General features: G+C 53.0%; 4 protein-coding genes across 4 annotated transcripts; 2 read left to right on the top strand and 2 right to left on the bottom strand.

Annotated features, from left to right (window-relative positions):
• Positions 1–856: 856 nt before the first annotated feature.
• Positions 857–2,665, top strand: AB675_2869 (uncharacterized protein; the record flags this gene model as incomplete). Its single annotated transcript, XM_018142874.1, has 1 exon — positions 857–2,665. The coding sequence occupies one exon, from the start codon at positions 857–859 to the stop codon at positions 2,663–2,665; it is 1,809 nt and encodes a 602-aa protein (XP_018005067.1).
• Positions 2,666–3,704: 1,039 nt separating this feature from the next.
• Positions 3,705–6,658, bottom strand: AB675_2868 (uncharacterized protein; the record flags this gene model as incomplete). The annotated part of the gene is made up of 5 exons (XM_018142873.1): positions 3,705–4,862; positions 4,914–5,217; positions 5,270–5,958; positions 6,017–6,448; positions 6,497–6,658. 5 exons carry the CDS (start codon positions 6,656–6,658, stop codon positions 3,705–3,707), a joined length of 2,745 nt encoding a protein of 914 aa, XP_018005151.1.
• A 1,300-nt stretch (positions 6,659–7,958) lies between these two features.
• On the top strand, positions 7,959–9,802 carry AB675_2867 (Beta-1,3-glucan-binding protein; the record flags this gene model as incomplete). The annotated part of the gene is made up of 7 exons (XM_018142872.1): positions 7,959–8,221; positions 8,283–8,424; positions 8,483–8,697; positions 8,753–9,141; positions 9,203–9,530; positions 9,588–9,652; positions 9,705–9,802. 7 exons carry the CDS (start codon positions 7,959–7,961, stop codon positions 9,800–9,802), a joined length of 1,500 nt encoding a protein of 499 aa, XP_018004842.1.
• A 789-nt stretch (positions 9,803–10,591) lies between these two features.
• Positions 10,592–16,573, bottom strand: AB675_2866 (Serine/threonine-protein kinase cek1; the record flags this gene model as incomplete). The annotated part of the gene is made up of 4 exons (XM_018142871.1): positions 10,592–11,847; positions 11,901–13,591; positions 13,705–16,244; positions 16,319–16,573. 4 exons carry the CDS (start codon positions 16,571–16,573, stop codon positions 10,592–10,594), a joined length of 5,742 nt encoding a protein of 1,913 aa, XP_018004915.1.
• Between the last annotated feature and the right edge of the window lie 194 nt (positions 16,574–16,767).

Raw genomic sequence — 16,767 nt, 5'->3', positions numbered from 1 at the left:
TCGGCTTGACCAAGGCTGATGCTTTCTGACGACCCAATTCTTGAAAGGTCTTTCGTATAACTCGAGTTGTCATATAAGGCTGCCTGAAGGGCCAGCATGAATCCGTGGTTGCTGACTGTGGATATCCGAAGTCATTACACCAGGCCTCACCTCCGATCCGGGGCTCCAGGGTTGGTTGGCTAGGGGCAAGCGGTCAGCCAATCAATTCCCCATGTTTGCGGAGTACTCTCACGGGATATACGGGTACGAAGACCACCTCATACAAACGCGACAGTGGTTCAATAGTCCCAGCGTCTGCATGGCTGTTCGGGCAAGCAGCTCCAATGGCACGAGACACGCCGATATGACTCAGGCAATCGGTGGCAGCAAGTTCCAATGCCTCGTCTTGGCATAAGAAAGGCAATACCATTGTACTTCCTACAGCACCTTGGAGCGACGCGGACCCTCTGCAGAGTCTGAGGACATCTGGTTGTGGCCCTCGCTCTACTTCAACGAGACAAGAGATCCGTGCTTTCATGCTTTTGAGCTCTCAAGCGAGCCAGTTGAGTTCTCACCATGGACACGGTGGTCGAGACTAGCGTGGTGAGGTGGTGCAAAGTGCAAATCGTGGATTTGTCGGCAGACACAGATCATCAACACTTGAGCCGAGTATTCGTGTTGGAGTCATTGGTTGTCACTCAGTCCAGGTGGCCCTGAGGTGTCGGTCTCGTCACCTGCTGGTGCTGCGACCGGTCAGTTGCCACGTGCGACCGATCCACTTATTCGTTTGCAGCTCAAGTCGCAAGGCAAAGCTTCTCCCCCACATTCAACGCCTTTGCATTGACCATCAACACCATCATCATCCGCGCAAGCAGCGATGCCGCCGACAGAGCCGCGTGCCGCCATGGATCAAGCAGACACGAGAACACGCCAGCTGCCACCACAAGAAATGGTTCACATCCGCAAGCTGTACCTCGATAAACGTTTCAAGAACTGTATCAACGCCTGCGACGAACTTCTGGCCAAGTCTGAACGAAGTCCGAGTTCCTCATCGATCATAGGCGGCCTTGCGAATGCCGAGTTGCATCAAGTACATCGAGCATTCCTCATCTACCATCAAGCAATCAGTCACGAATGCATGGGTATCGCCGCACACAAATTCTCGCAGAACAAGATCAAATACCTGAACTCCGCCAAAAGTCAGTTCGAACAAGCCTTGTCGGTCCTGCCTCAGCCATTTGCTAGTGAGCGTGATGGGTCGTACCAGACGCCCATGCCGCGATCGCCAGATGAGCCCAAAGACAACGCGTCCGATGATGAGAAGCCCATCGGTCTAGGTCTGACCCCTGTGCCACTGCATGACATTCGCACAACTCCGGCGGTTCGCATTTCAGATGCAACTCGGTCTCCTTCTGAAGAGAGCTTCGACTCTGCAACATCTGGTACATCAGTCTCTGTCACCTTCACGATTCCCGACTTCAATAAGTACTCGCCGAGGAACAGCATGCCTTACCTTCAACTTAGCACAGGCGGTTCACTGTCGAAGGATCTTCATGAAAGCCGACCATTCGTCCAGGGCCAGAATCTTGACGACTTCTTCAGCGACAGCGAAGATGACGACGACAAGGAAGGTGAACGTGTGGCGAGCTGGTTACCGCGATCCATGCGAAGTCTGAACTTGGCGGCTCACACCATCGAGTCCGACAGCGAAGATGAAGAGACGGAGAGTGCTGCTTGCGAAGCAGGTGTCGGCGAGGAAACGCCAGTGTCGGCCGCCATCAACAGCCTCCAGGCAGATATGTTCAACGATAGTTCACCTACCAAAAGTCTGAGCGCAAGTCAGTCCTCCCGATGCATGCTCCGTGAAGAGCTTGAGCCAGCGCCGCTCTTCAATAAGTCACTCAAGCTTCCAAAGATCACCTTCGAGCCCCCAGCTCTTCGTTCAGAAGTACCTCGCCCGCTGCCTCGCACACCACGTGCTCAATTCGCCCTCAATGACATTCAATCGGCAAGAAAGACTGCTGTTCAGACACTCATCTCCAAATTCGAGGGCACATTGCCGTCACCTATCACACCTTCTTCGTGGACCACAGCAACTCCTCTGGCCACTATGTCCACGCAAGCCTTCGCACCTACACCGATCACGCCACGATTTGACATGATCAGGAGTGCATTCGAGCCACATCAGACACAGAGTCATCTGCGAGCATACTTGACGTCTCGTTCGTTGGCACATTACAACAACTCTCTCGCAGACTTCCGTACATGCCTGCAGTCTGCCGTTGAAGCAGTCGAGGAGGCCCTTGAAGCTGCACATGAAGTACAGCAAAAGCGAGAGGACGAGAAGCGTGCATCTAGCGTACACGTCAACGACAACTCCTTGCCGAAGAACCGCCTGGCGAGCATGTGGCTGCTGTCAACACCAGGTCGCAACCCAAAAAGTGCTGGTACGACAGCGACTGGCTCGGCACCGCCTGTGACAATAGTTGATCGATCCGAACGACCCCGTGATCGTAAAGCAATGCCACTTCGTAATGGAGTCCAGGAGTCGGTTCAGAAACGAGCAGAGCGGCTCGAGAGATTAAGGTCGAATGGCTTTAAGGTGCGTAAGGAATCCCATGGTTGGAAGGGCGAAGAGCATTATGAGTGCTTCCGGCGAAGAGTCGAGATGGACCTGGGGTCTTGAGCGTGGTTCAGGATGGACCTCAGATTGGCTACGCCCGCCCGCGGAATCGCTGAGTGATGGTTTTGGGCCGTGAAGTGCGAATGTAGTATTGCTGGAGTCGGCGCTTTTGAGCCATAGTTGACCTCTGTACCGATCGTGGGCTTATGGTAGGCAAAGTACATTGGCTCAGCGAACAGCGGCTCTTTGACACAGCTCACCTTTCAAAGTTCAGCCGAACGAGCTGTTGGTGGCTACACGTTCGGACTGGAATGTTGTACATATTCAGCGTTGTCATAGGCTCGCGCCTCAGTGTATGAAGAGTGATAAAGCCAGTGTTATGGCCGGAGCGAGAGGCACAGCATGATTCCACGCCAAATATGCCTGATATGTGAACTTGCAGTCGCGTTGGCGGATTGTCCAGGGAGTAGGGATAGATCAATGCCAGCAGGAAGCTCCCAGCCACCAGACCCTTGGGCAGAATCTTATCTTATCTGGTCATTTCCAGCCGAAGTTCTCTGATGCAGTCGCTCCTGGTCGGCATTTGACAGTACAGCAAGAGTGCCAGGGACAGCGTGTCATGTCAGTCAGGGACCGCAGATGATCCCACGGATGGCAGCTCTTCGGGATCTTATTGTTGTGGGTCCTACACCTCGTCCGTCATCTCTTCACTAATTCAGCCTTCCACCAGCGAAGACGTCATGGCATCTTCGTAAATGCCTTTGCGACATCTTCTGGGAATCGGGCAGTCGTTGCGCGTCACGTCAGGCTAGTGATTGGCAAGACCTCGACTCATACACGGTGGATCGGATCTATCAACGCATCTCGTGTAAGTATCCAAAATACCTAAAGCAAGTGGTAAGAAACGCGAGTGGCAAAGAAACGAAGTCTGGGGTCGACAGTGATATATTTTGTTCTGTCAGTGTATCTCTTGCAGAATTAGGCTTGGATGTCGCTATCCAGCGGTACTCTAGTCGTATGCTGTACTCTAGTCGTATGTCTCGTATATATGTACATCCCGATCCGTGATATGCCCTTCATTATTGCCCAATATTACCTTCTTTTATTGCTTCTCGATATGTGCTTTGTCGTCAACGGCATACTCGTCAACGGCGCTGACAATATGCGGATTGAGGACGAAAGGTAATGTGCAATGACAAACAATCATCAACGCCATTGGTACAATCGCCACTGGTTGTGTTATCCTCCATGCCAATGGTGCAAAGAACGCCATGTATATCACGCCACCGAGGAGTGGAATCATGACAATGTACATGTACTTGAATTTGTTCACAATCTTCGGGATTTCCTTGAAGAAGTTCGAGTTCTCGACTTCCTTCTTGGTCATTTCCCAGGTCATTTCGTAGCCGACGATGTGGGCGATCAAGGCTTTGTTGACGTGGAAGCTGAGTCCGTAGAAGTAGAAGCAGTACATGGGCTGCCACCTGAAAGCCTCCCAGAGTCCGCCGAAGAATGATCGCTCGCCGATGCGGAATCGCATGACGGCTAGGGCAATGTTGCTGAGAATCCAGAATACCAGAACCACGGAAAGAAAGATGGACCATGAGTCAGTGTAAAATTTGTCCAATTCATCCCAGAAGAGACCAACCAGAACATAGTTGGCAATAGTGTAGAAGAAGCCGCTGCCGATGGCATAATAGGAGCCCATGTATGATATGATGCTGAGTTTTGAGGACCAATGCATGTCACTGAACAGAAACTTGCGGAATAGCGGAGTGAAAGGCCCTCTCCAGAGCCAGGACCACATAGGATTGAACAAGAGCTCACTGTCGCCATACGAGTATCGTTCCCATCGGCTGATTTCGTCGTAGATGGTAAGAGAGACTTGCTCCCTAAACTCGTCCCCATGATAGGAAGCGTAACGAGTGACCCAGTTGTTGCTTTGAAGTCGGATGCTCATGTTGAAATCCTCGGAAATGTGATATTCAGACCAGTACATGGTATAGTTCGGATCTTTTGTAGTCATTGCGACATCCTGGAGCGCTTTCCAGCGCACGAAAGCGTTGTGGCCGACGAAGGGAGCGCATTCACCATTGCTGACCTGGAACCGAATTTGTGCATAGCACATTTTGGCAAAGTAAGTAGCGCCGTTCTCGAAGAAATCACCGGAGACCTGAGTAACGCTGGTGTGGTGTTGCACGATAGCGACTTCTGGTGAGAGGAACATCTCTGCCGCACCGTTGATCAGGCAGTCTCGGGGCTGCGAAGACTTGTTAGCTCGACGCTTGCAGACAGACGTCGAATGACTTACAACTCGAGTATCTGAATCGCACATAAGAATGACTTCGCCGATACGAATGTTTCCACCGGCGGATTTGACTCGACTGTCCTTCGCCATTTCTTCGGTCAAAGCTTGGTTGTAGAGAACCTCCTCAAGTTCCGGGTCGATAAAGACTGGACTTCCGTCTCTGGCTTGACACTGGGCATGCACGAGTCTTGTGAGAGTTCGTTCGACCCTATTGGCAAAGTTCATGCAGAAATTCGAGTTCGAGGCTTTCTTGAATCGTCCAGTACGGAAGTATCCATCCTCGCCGTTCCCTGGTCGGGCTACCCATCTGGATTACAGATTAGCAAAGGTGATGGCAGAATACTGCGTGTGCCACTCACCCAATGTTGTTGGCTTGATACCATTCAATGCGAGCTTGCGCGGCAGCAGGGTCCGTCTTGAGGAGTATTCCGAGGCCATCGTCCGTGATGAAGATATTGGCCTTGCCGCCTTCCAGCTCGTAATCCGAAACTGCGGCCATCAGACTTCGGACTGTTGGAATAACGACCAGCTCCATTGACTCCTTGTAAACAGCCATTTGTATAGTAACTCGCGGAGGAGTGAAACCTAGGTGGTACGCTTGCTTGAGGTTCGGTTTCTGGCTGGAGAAGAATCGCGTATTGGTGAACAGGCCAGTGATCGGCCCAAAAAGCTGGAAAACATATGTCACCAGTGACAGAGCGAAGAACATAGCCACGACTAGAGTCAGCGGCTCGAAAGCAATCCAAACTAATCGCATTTTGTCGCCGTCTGTAAGCATCTCGAGAATGAGATGAGATGTGGTGTAGCCGAATATGAGGAAGACCAGGAAGAAGATCGAACAAGCCATGACGATGGCGCCGTAGAGCTTCACTGGCCGGTCGAGGGATTCCTTTTCGAGCTCTTGCTCTTCGATGTCGCCGGAGATCTCGGTGATCTCGGTGGTGAACAGCTTACTCTTCGATTTTGATTGATCCCAGACACTTAATGAACTCGCAGTCAAAGCTCTAGATGCGTGATTGCCGCCGGTGAATGGAGTAGGCCCCCATATCTGCGATTAAATCAGCACTCTTCTGGCTGGGAACAACACATCTCGGTCATGAACTTACCAGTTGCATCAATTGCTCCTCGGTAGCGACGGCTTGTTGCAACAACTTGTCAGCTTCGTCATGCCACACGAGAAGAATTCGCTCGTTTCTGATCAATGCGGCATAGGGATATCTTCGTGGATGAGCAAGCCCGATCCTCATCAGATCGGCCATCTGGTCGACAACTTGAAGATCCAGGCCGTTGCCTAGCATGATCCCAAAGTCCTCATCGCCAATGACATCAAAGATTGCGTCTGTCGAATCCGTGGCAATTGAAAAAGCTGCCTGGACGCCAAGTCTTGCGACCGTGCGGACCATCGGTTCGGCGAGATCCTGTGGCTCAACGCTGTAAGTGCCATTGGACTGGCGCAGGAGGACACCGAGTGGCCTTTTTGGCATGTTGAGATCGAACCAGCCATTGGCAACACCTTTCCCATAAAGGAACTTGGTCATCTGGGACTCGATCAGCTCAGTGTGTCTAGCATGAGCAGAAGCTCTTACCGTCCTGTGCCTCAGTGCTTCATCGAAGTTGGCTCTGTCTAACCGCCTGCTCTGGTGGCTTGATACGGACACCCCAGAGGAGTTCGGCTGCGAGAAATGCAGATACTGAGGTGTCGCCAGCGGCGTAGTGGCCCATTCGTCCCCAGGTGAGGGCGAACCCATCGGTATCGGCGACGGCGAAGTCATCGGTATGTTACTGTAGGTGGGAGCATGATGCGCGGTCTCTACAGCAGGCTCACACGTCGAGGGCACCGGGACTTGACAAGAGAGAGAACAATGAACCACAGAGAGGCTGGAAGGTTTGTGTACAGAACAAGACGGTGGCTTGTCGCTACAGCCCGTACCGGCAGTCAACCATCCGGGATCACCCCTGATGGCGAAGTGCACATTTCCCTCATGTATGATTGTAAGTAACTCACTTCGTCGGGAGACGAGATTCCGTCCGCACGACCAAAGTCGCGTCCGCATGTCTTAGATTCGAGGCATGGTCGCATGCGTCTAGCTCTGCTGTTAAATCTAACGCGTCTCGCTTAGGCGGACATTTGCTATCGGCAAATCTCAAACTGCCGTGATGATTGGGAGTGTTCTTGCTGCAGGAACCGATCTGAGTTTACCTTGGCGTAGCTAAGCCCCGAAAAGGAAAGCTTCCCCAGCTTAAACCTGGAGGCGTGTGCTCCCACTTTCTCGACTGAACACTGCATCGTTGTCAGCAGTACGAAATCTGCTCCAGCCAACTCGTGGGCCTCCAGACGGCACACAGCATGAACCGTACAGTGCCAGCGCATCACGCAGAGCCTAGACTGTTGATCACGGCGTCGGCACGCACGTCCGATAACGATTGTCAGAGCCATGGCTGTGCCTGTTTCACCAGCGATGTCTCACAAAAAGGGTGATCATCACTTCGGATCAGCACTGCTAAAGGGACACCCTCGAGACACTGAGGCTGCTTCCTCATGCGACATCGCGCATCAACTTCCTCATGTACGATAAGAACATTGCCTATCTTGCTGGAACCTGGTTCTCAGTTTCTCGCTAAAGGCCTTAATTTCACGACCAACTTCTGAAGTGTCTCAATCGAGCATTAATGCATTATTGTTCAGGGTTCATGCGCCGAAAATAAAATTGTGGTAGGATCGCCAGCCAATAGCCATGCACATCCCTCAACGGCAGATCAACGTGGCAGGAGCTGGGCTCCGCGTGCCGGTAGCGTTCACGCCAGTATCCGTTTACCAGTACGAAATACAGCCTTTAGTGACACTGCCTGGGCGAAAAACTAGCCACGCTTCTGCGCGTCGAGCATTGGTCTCACGTGTCTTGTGAGTATAGGCTGTTAGTACGCATGGGAAACCGCCGCTCGTGACAATAGATTGTGGTGAACTACCGACAATTGTTCTATGCCAGAGTTGAATGCTGCTACAATATCATTGCCTTGCAGTCACCATTACAACTTTCGCGGGCCAGTATGTCTCGGGCCAGGAAGGCAGACGACATGACGTCGCCTTTCGCAGATTCTCATGATCTCGATTTCATCCACCCAGCATATCGATCGACCCAACCAAGTCCACTAGGTCAAAGGCGCAGCGACAGCGAAGTCGCATCAATTGAGAACTATGGCTTCAATCGAACCCGAGACACCTCGGAGGAGGACTCATGGCGAGGGCTGAACAGTTATCGGGCAAGTGGCAGGCGCAACCACGAGTACAAGACCTACCTGCTGGACGGAAAGTCAGTTGCTCTTCCACCTATAGCGCGCTTTTGTTGGTCGCTCATCATTGACTTCGCACAGGATTGAAAAACCCTGGACCTCAGACAAGAAATACAAAGCGCCTCGCAAAGGCAATTGGTATATCCTCGGAGGACTTTTCCTCGCGATAGCTCTCAGCGCCGTTGTCAACTGGAGAATTGCGGTCGGCGTTCCAGATCATGAGGTTTGGCTTCCCATCTTGCGCCTTATCGTGTTTCTCTGACACAGGGTTCCCTTTGCAGTATTGTCTAGTCCTAGATGATTCCTTCAGCAGTCTCGACAAGGATATCTGGAAACACGAAGTTCAGCTCAACGGATTTGGCACGGGGTCATTCGATTGGACGACGACTGACGATAAAAACGCCTTTACTGATGGAGATGGACTGCACATCATGCCCACATTTACTACCGAAACGACAGACATCACCGAGGAGCAAGTACACGGCGTTCCCAAACCGTCAGTAGTAGTCATAGGATATTGGGCTACGCACAGACTCTAACTCGTGTACCAGTTATACTCTGAACTTGGGCACGGCACGAAATGACACCAGAAACGCAACGATCAAGGGTGATGGTTCATGCACAGCCGACAAGACTTCCGAATACTACATCGATGCGTGCAGCAGGCAGTCCAACGAATCGTCCCATACGATCATAAATCCCGTAAGGTCAGCGCGCCTTACCACGCAGGGTTCCCGATCGATTACGTATGGTCGTGTTGAAGTCGTGGCCAAGGTGCCGAAGGGCGACTGGCTCTGGCCGGCAATATGGATGATGCCTGAGGACTCAGTATACGGGATCTGGCCGCTGAGTGGCGAGATCGATATCATGGAAAGTCGCGGTAACGCCCGTGGCTACAGGAACGGCGGAAGAGAGGCAGTCTCAAGCACGATTCATTGGGGTGAGCGAGCAATCTGTTCCGCCGCTTTCAGAGTAATGCTGGTAAACTAACACGACGCCAGGCACGTCGTGGAAAACCGACAACTTCTACAGGACAACACAAAAACACACGATCCAAAGGACAGACTATTCTGAGGGCTTCCATACCTTCGGCCTCGAGTGGTCCGAAGACTACTTGTACACATGGGTCGACAACAGACTTCAGCAAGTCCTCTACGTCGATTTTAGGAAGCAGGATCTGTGGTCACGCGGCCATTTCCAAGGAGAGTACGAAAACGGTACCATGTTGACCAACCCATGGTATATCAGCGGAAACAGGAACGCACCCTTCGACCAGAAGTTCTTCTTGATCCTCAATGTTGCGATCGGGAGTCGCAACGGCTGGTTCGAGTACGTTCCTGGCCTTCATCCTTCCCACGTTGCACCGTAGCTGACAAACGTCGACAGGGATGGCCATGGAAGCAAGCCATGGGTTGACGGCAGAGACTCTGCGGCATCTGACTTCTACGGTGGTGAGTACAATGTGACCTGTCATCTACAAACTTATGCTGATACATCATCTAGCCCGATCGGAGTGGGAACCAACCTGGGCAGCCGGCAACGATCGTGGTCTCACTGTCAAGAGTGTCAAAATGTGGCAGCAGGGTGCATGTAGCGCATAATACACCAGGGAGACATAGACCAGCATACGTAATGAGCACATGAATTGGGGTGTAGAATAGCACACGACGCACACGAAATACAGTGTAGAATAGCACACCAGTGGGATATACATAATGTAAGGGACGCGTCTCGCGCAGTAGATGGGCCGCAGTCTGCGAAGCAGCAATTCTTGAGCGCAACAGGTCTATCGCTAGTCCTTCGTGACCCGAGTCCTCTGATAAGGTAAGCTCCTGGTGCCCTTCGAGAGGTGTGAAGCCTCGAATGATGGCACTGTCAGGTGTCTCAGGATGTCACAGCCTCATGATTCGGTAATAATATCACCTGGGGCGATTGCTGCGCGGGCGCAATTGTCACCATGCTGGAGATCTCGATTCTTCGAGCACTACTAGTACTATCGCTCCTTGGCCTGCTTGGGGAAGAAGAAAACCAAGCAACTATCTCATACGCATATTCTCCTCATAGAAGGTCCTGCTCCTCGACAACTGTCAGCTCCTTGCATGTCAGCTGCCTGCTTGCCGGCAACTACCAGCAGCACCACTCAAAACTCATTGGAATAATTTCACGCCCGCTGAAGCCAACCATTGCCAAGGAAGCCCTCCGCGTTCCCATGGGAAAAGCACAAAAGCAACCTGCTTTTTATGCCGATGAAATAAAGTTCGCCAACAGCGCCATGCAAATGTATTGATATCGAAAGACAAAGGAAAAGCTCAATGAAGTCGTTGGTTGTGGTGGCGGTTCAGCTCGAGCGCTCGGGCTCGGTGGATTGTAGTGTGTTGTGGGTATGTTCTTCATCGAGGTACAGCTCTTGGTGTCGGCGGCTCATCCTGCTCAACGGGCTCGGTCTCGAGTTTGCTGGGCATAGGCGTCAGCTGCTCCTGGATCTTCGTTGGCATGGGCGTCAATTCAGCGTCCATGTCAATATCCGCGACCGTATGTCCCGGCTTCTGAGGAAAGATCTCTGGTGGCGTAATATGCCCTCGAACCTCTTCCGGGTCTGGATGAGAGTGGTATGAGGCTGTTCGGCCCAACTTCCGGGGCTGGGTGGTGGACGCTTCTACCAGGGGCTCCTCCGGAATGGTCAGGCTCTCCATTCTGCCTTCCAGTAGTTCTAGGCTCTTCCGTAATGTCTCTGGCTCCGCCACACGCCCTTCGTCGTTCATAGAGATAACGCTGCCGCGACTGTTAGTCCGCATCATCTCGACGCCAAGCTTGGATGCTGTCCGCGCAGACTTGAGCATGGGTGAGCGCGCCCCTATTCTGTTGTGGCCAAGTTCATCATCCTCATCGTCTCCTTCTTCAGGACCACCAGCGCTCAAGTGAGACTTATCAATGGATCGTCTTTTGACGCGAGCTTCAGAGGTATGCGCCGATGGTTGCTCTGATCGTACCAAGGTTTCATCAGAAGGAGCCGTTGGGGGCGCAGATTCGGTATGCAGTAGCTGCGGATGTGGCATTGCAGCTTTGGCTGTTTGCGGCTGATCGCCAGTGATGCCTAAACCGCGAGCCCACTCATCTGTCGCGGCCCGCGAGACTATGACAGGTATTTCATCGGCTTTGACCGACTCCAAGTCACTAAAGAAGCCTGCGCTACCGATGGAGTCTTCTCGACTCGAGCCTTTCCAAGATGAGTCAAATGTGGGAGCCAGTGATGAGGCCACAGAGCTTGGGCTGTCCTGTACAGGTGCATGATCATGACGTGTACTTGTGGTTGGAATAGTCAATGGCATGGTCATCTTCATGTCTTTGTGCGGTGGCTTCCATGAACAGAACTTGCAGAGCTCTTCCGTCAATTTAGGAATCGTAGGAGGCTTCAGCATGAGGCCATCAAAGTGATGAGTCTCAGGAAGGTCCTTCAGATAGTTGGTCATGCAGATGATAGGGGTGGAAGTGTTGGCGCTTTTAGTGTCCCTGATCATTCGAGCGACATCAATGCCATTGATAGTGGGCAGCTTGTACTCCATGAATATTATGTCGAACTGAATTTGGCTAACGGCGAGACGCAACGCATCCGGTCCATTGCCAGCGGTGATCGTGCGGCATCGGACTGGGATTTGATTGTTAGTGGCGCGAGCAGAAAGTCAGAAAGAGGGCACTTACGTTTCTCGATCAACTTCTCCATCACCATCTTGGACACGGGATGATCTTCAACGATGAGGATATCTAAAGGTCGGTATGTAGGACCATGGCCTTCCATGAGGTTGAACTGGGACATGCGTCGAGAACTTTGTCTTCGGCGCTGGACTTTGAGCAATGCCTTTTGCTGAGCAGCTTCATTGTCCGAACTGGAGGGAGACAGATCTCGTGTGTTGAAAAGCTGGCTCTTCCGCTTGTGGTGACCTGGAGCGAAACTTTCTCGGATACTCTGCAATTCGCCGCCGTCCTGTGATCCCACAGTCTGAGAACGTGTCCTCGAATGCAGGCTGCCGGACCGTTGAGGTACCACGATAGACTTTGCGGGAGAGCCAGTCAACGGCACAGTCGCTTTCAATGGCTTGTTCGGCGAGGTACCTGGTGGTATACCTTTGGCCTCTGTCGCACTGTCGAAAAAACCGGTTGGAGCGTTCATAGATCCACTTGATGCCTGCGAGGAGCCAGACGTCTTGCGGCGCTCATGATTTTGTGCCGTCGAGAACTGCAGGAGTAATGGCGAGGATGGCTGGGACGGGCGACTGGGAGAGGCGTTGAGGTTGAGTCCTGATGGTGACGCAGGTCTGTGGCCCTTGCTGATGGACAAAGCCCGTTTCACAGGCATTGGCACCATGGGACTGCTCTCAAGCGAAGGTGCTGGCGAACCAATGTTTGGGGTGTTGGAGGCAGAAATGACCTGCGAAGCATAGCCTCTAGCCTGAGCTTGCATGGTGTCTCTCCTCATTTTCTCAACGATGTCTTTGTTGGCTTTCTCGAGAACTGGCAGATTTTTGTATGTGAAATTACCGAAGTCATCTGCCACGACAGGTTCGCTGAGTCGACGGCTCCTGGTGTCTCTAGCGACGTGAGGCGGAATGTGAAGGGGCATTAAGCCACGCTTGCCCGTCGCAGCTGCTGTACGAGTTCTAAAAAGAGCGTCGTGGGGTCGCTCATATTCGCCGCCAGATCCTGGCGTGTGGCCAGTCGGTGAGAGCTGATCCTCGAGTTCTTCCGGGAAAGATGACAACGTAGCGCCGCGCGCGTCGAAGTACTCAGTATCCTCTGGATGTTCAGGTGCTGGAACGAACTGCGCCTCGTCTTCTAACAAGGTCTCCCAATTGATGTCCGTGAACCATGAATGGGCTTGTATCTCCGCACCACCATTGGGGAATTTGTCTTCTTTGTTTGCTCCAAGCCGATCCTGTGGATTCATTTGGATGAGACAATTGATCAGATCCTTCACCTCATCTGTCGAAGGATACTCCTCTTCATCAGGCCACGCGATACGCCGATGAAGAATGTTGTCGAAGACTTCATCTGTTGATTCGGCATTGAATGGAGGAACCCCAAACAGGAATTCGAAGACGATACAGCCAAGCGACCACCAATCGCACATCTCATCTTGGCCAGCGCCCTTGATCGTTTCCGGTGCGAGGTAGTCTGGTGTCCCAACGAATCGTCGAGTGCCTTCTTCCGGGTCAAATAGAGCCGTGACTGGCGGTAGTGGTGCTGGAGCGTGAGAGATGTTACTCATCGACTGCGAAAGTGGGAAGAGATCGGGAGATGCACTGCCTTGACTTCCGGCCTCTTCCTCAATTGGACCGCTCCGTGAATGAGCCGCGCTTGGATGGGAGTATGGTGCGTCGTGAAGTCCCAATTTTCTGAACGCATAGTTCAGATCGTGAGTAGAGAGCTGCCACTGTCACTTCGGTGACCGGAGGTGCGCCTGGAGACTTCTCGACTGAGTGACGTGTCACGATTGAGACTGAAATACGAAGGCTGATCGAGTCCGCCAGCCAGAGCCGGCGTCATGAGTGGTGTATTCATTGGCGAGACACTTCCGCCGTGATAGTCGAAGGAAGCTGACCTTGAGGTGGGATTGGAGTCAGACTGCGTCTGATCTTTGAAAGGGATGCCTTGCTTCAGAAGATCAGGTGCCTCATCGGGCTGTTTGAGCGCTCGCTTTTGTCGTCCAACAAGTCCCATTCGCGACAGACCGAAGTCGGTGAGCTTCAAATGACCCTTGGAGTCAATGAGCAGATTATCAGGCTTCAGATCCCGATGTACGATGCCACGGCTGTGAAGATGCTGAACGCCGAGAACGACTTCAGCGGTGTACTTCATCGCCCAGTCCTCTGACAGACCGCCGAGAATCTTGATCAAGGATGCACAATCACCTCCGTTGAGATACTCCATAACAAGGTAGAGGTAGTCCTTGCTGGAGAAAGTCCAATAAAGCTTGGCTACGAAGTCGCTCTCGCCCTGCCACATCATGATAGCTCGTTCAGCCTTGACATTCGTGACCTGATTTTTGGCGACCATGTCTGACTTGCGTAGAACTTTGATCGCGAAATACTCGCCAGTCCGCTTCTTCTTTGACAGGTAGACGCTCCCAAAGGCACCTTTGCTGATAGGCTTGATGACTTCGAAGTCCTTGATTGATGGTGGCAAGACACGCTCCTGCGGAGCAGTGATAGAATGCAGGCGCGGCGACGGCGGACCACCCCGAACGTCTGATGAGTGGATGCTGGACTGTCGGCGATGATGCTGGCTGTGAGTCTCGGGCGGCGGCATAAATTCCCCAGCTGTCAGTAAAGGTGAGACGATTGGGGAATGTGCAAGCTCGCCACTCGGGATACGAGACTTTGTGAGACGTAGTGGTGAGGGTGGTGGAGGTGGATAGCGCCCTGGGGAGTGCTGTCGATGTGGCGAGGCAGAACCCAGACCATGAAGATGCATACTCCTTCTCTTGCGCTCACGAGAACTGGCAGTCCGTCCTAGACCATGATCTGAAGCAGCGGGAGAATCCGACCGCCACTGACTTAATGGCAGGTTCGACGAAGCCATACTCCCATCGCTGTCGTTTCCATCCTCGGCATACATTGAGCGCCGGTTCGATACGGGCTGCGGCTGGGAGAGCTGGGGACCTTTATGAGATTTCGGCGTGGGACACTCGGCTGGACTACTTGAACCTGTAGAGACGGCTTGGGAGGAGGGGCGACGTTGACTGAGCCGTGAGAGAGCGGGTAAGTCGAGAGGGTTGCGCAACGCTGATGCCATGGACTTCATGCCGACGTAGCCTTCGGACTGGACAGACGTCGGTTCTTGAGCCAGAGGAGTGGGCTCGTCGGAGACTGGTGCTGATAGGCTTCCTTCGACAGGCAATTCATTCTCTTCCATTTCGCTGTCTGAAGACGAGAAAGATTCGCCAGCGCGGGCTCTGTCGGCCTTGATCAGTGCTTCTTGAATGCATGCGTCGACTTCAGCCATATACTCTTGTCGGATGCGCTCGGCATATTCTAAGATGACTTGGTGTCGATGGACTGCTTCAACTTTTGCCTTGGCCAGCCGCTCCGTGTCTTGTGCCAGCGCTGACAAGCCTGCTTCATGCTCGAGACTGCTAGGCTGCTGCCATTGCAACACCTGAGATATGCGCGATTCTGATTGCGGTGATTGTGCCTTCGCAAAATCTTCGGAAGCCAGCTTCTCTTCCTTGAGTGATGGTACATTGATCTCAATGGCGGTGTCGCAGAGGTCGAGGACCAGTTCAACAATCCGCACCAAAGGTCGACGAACAATAAACGAGCGTGAGCGATTATGGCTGGGCCGCACATTCAGGTTCGAGGGACTTCCGGATCTGGCTGGGCTGGCCGCCTGAGAAGCTGGGCCGGACGAGACAGCTGTAGACGATGGAGGCGATGCTCCAATAGGCATGCCCTTATACTCCGGAGCTGCCAGCAGGACAGGAGAAGCGTCGTGGGAACGAGGGCGGCCTTGACGGGCCTCAAAAGCGTCCAGTACCTTGACAATCGCATTCCGATGTTCGGTCAAGGACTCCTGAACCATCTGGACGTCCAGCTCGGCCTTGTGCTCCTGTACACACAAATCGGAGTGTTTCTCGAACCACCATGGCACAATTGAGCGTTCACACACGCGACAAAGCACCGGCAATGGAGGCGGGTGATTCTCTGGATCGTTCGCGGAGTCCTCGGCGAGCTCGGTCAGGTATTTGGCCAGTATCTCTGCGCCAATGCCCAAGGAGTCGACCAGTTTCTGAGGCAACGAAAACTCGATGCACAGAGGCTCAGTCGCTGGCTGCAACATCCACATCGTATGCGACTCGCCGCCAGTCACTCTGTCGTAGACCATGATGCCCTGGCCTTCAAGCTCAAGTATCTCTTTGCCATCGTCTGGTTCTCGCATCTGTTCTTCGATATTTGGAAAAGCAGGCTCGACTGGCAGCATTGGTGCCATCTCGGATGTCGTCCCGATCTTGACGCTGAACTTGACAAACTGGCTCTTCGAGTCGTTGGACTTGAGTGCTCTATAGCAGGCTCGAAGACGTTCGGATTGTCGTGTATGAATTTTGACACGGGCTGGCCTCTGACCGAGGACAACTCGGTGCCCACGACATCGGTCCAGGAGGGACTGACCCATCGAATGACGCCATCCAGATTGAGATCGAGGATGATGTTGCGTGTTTGCTCTGCGGCTTCCTTGAGATCCTGGGTACCTTCCTGGATATCTTGACTGAAGGTGCGCTCCATGGCGATCTTATGGATATCTATACGTCCAGCGTCGTTCATGAGGGTGCTGAGTGCCGGCGGTGGCAGTACGGGGTTGCTGGACCCATCCTGAGACATTGTCGTGTCTGCTCTCGAGATAGCAGGCGGTCGTTGTTGCCGTTGGCCTGAAGAGGCGGCTCAACCCACGTAGGGGCGCCACTTGGGGCAGCTTCACACAGCCATTGTGGACGGCAGAGCGATTGCGGAGGGATCAGCTCACGAATCGACCCGCCGGCGGCTGTTTATGAAGCTGCAGAGTAGACAGTGCTTGG

This window comes from Cyphellophora attinorum (assembly GCF_001299255.1).
Source record: "Cyphellophora attinorum strain CBS 131958 chromosome Unknown Contig2, whole genome shotgun sequence".
Classification (NCBI taxonomy): domain Eukaryota; kingdom Fungi; phylum Ascomycota; class Eurotiomycetes; order Chaetothyriales; family Cyphellophoraceae; genus Cyphellophora; species Cyphellophora attinorum.
The sequence above is the reverse complement of the archived record's forward strand: the minus strand, read 5'-3'. Positions and strand labels throughout refer to the sequence as shown.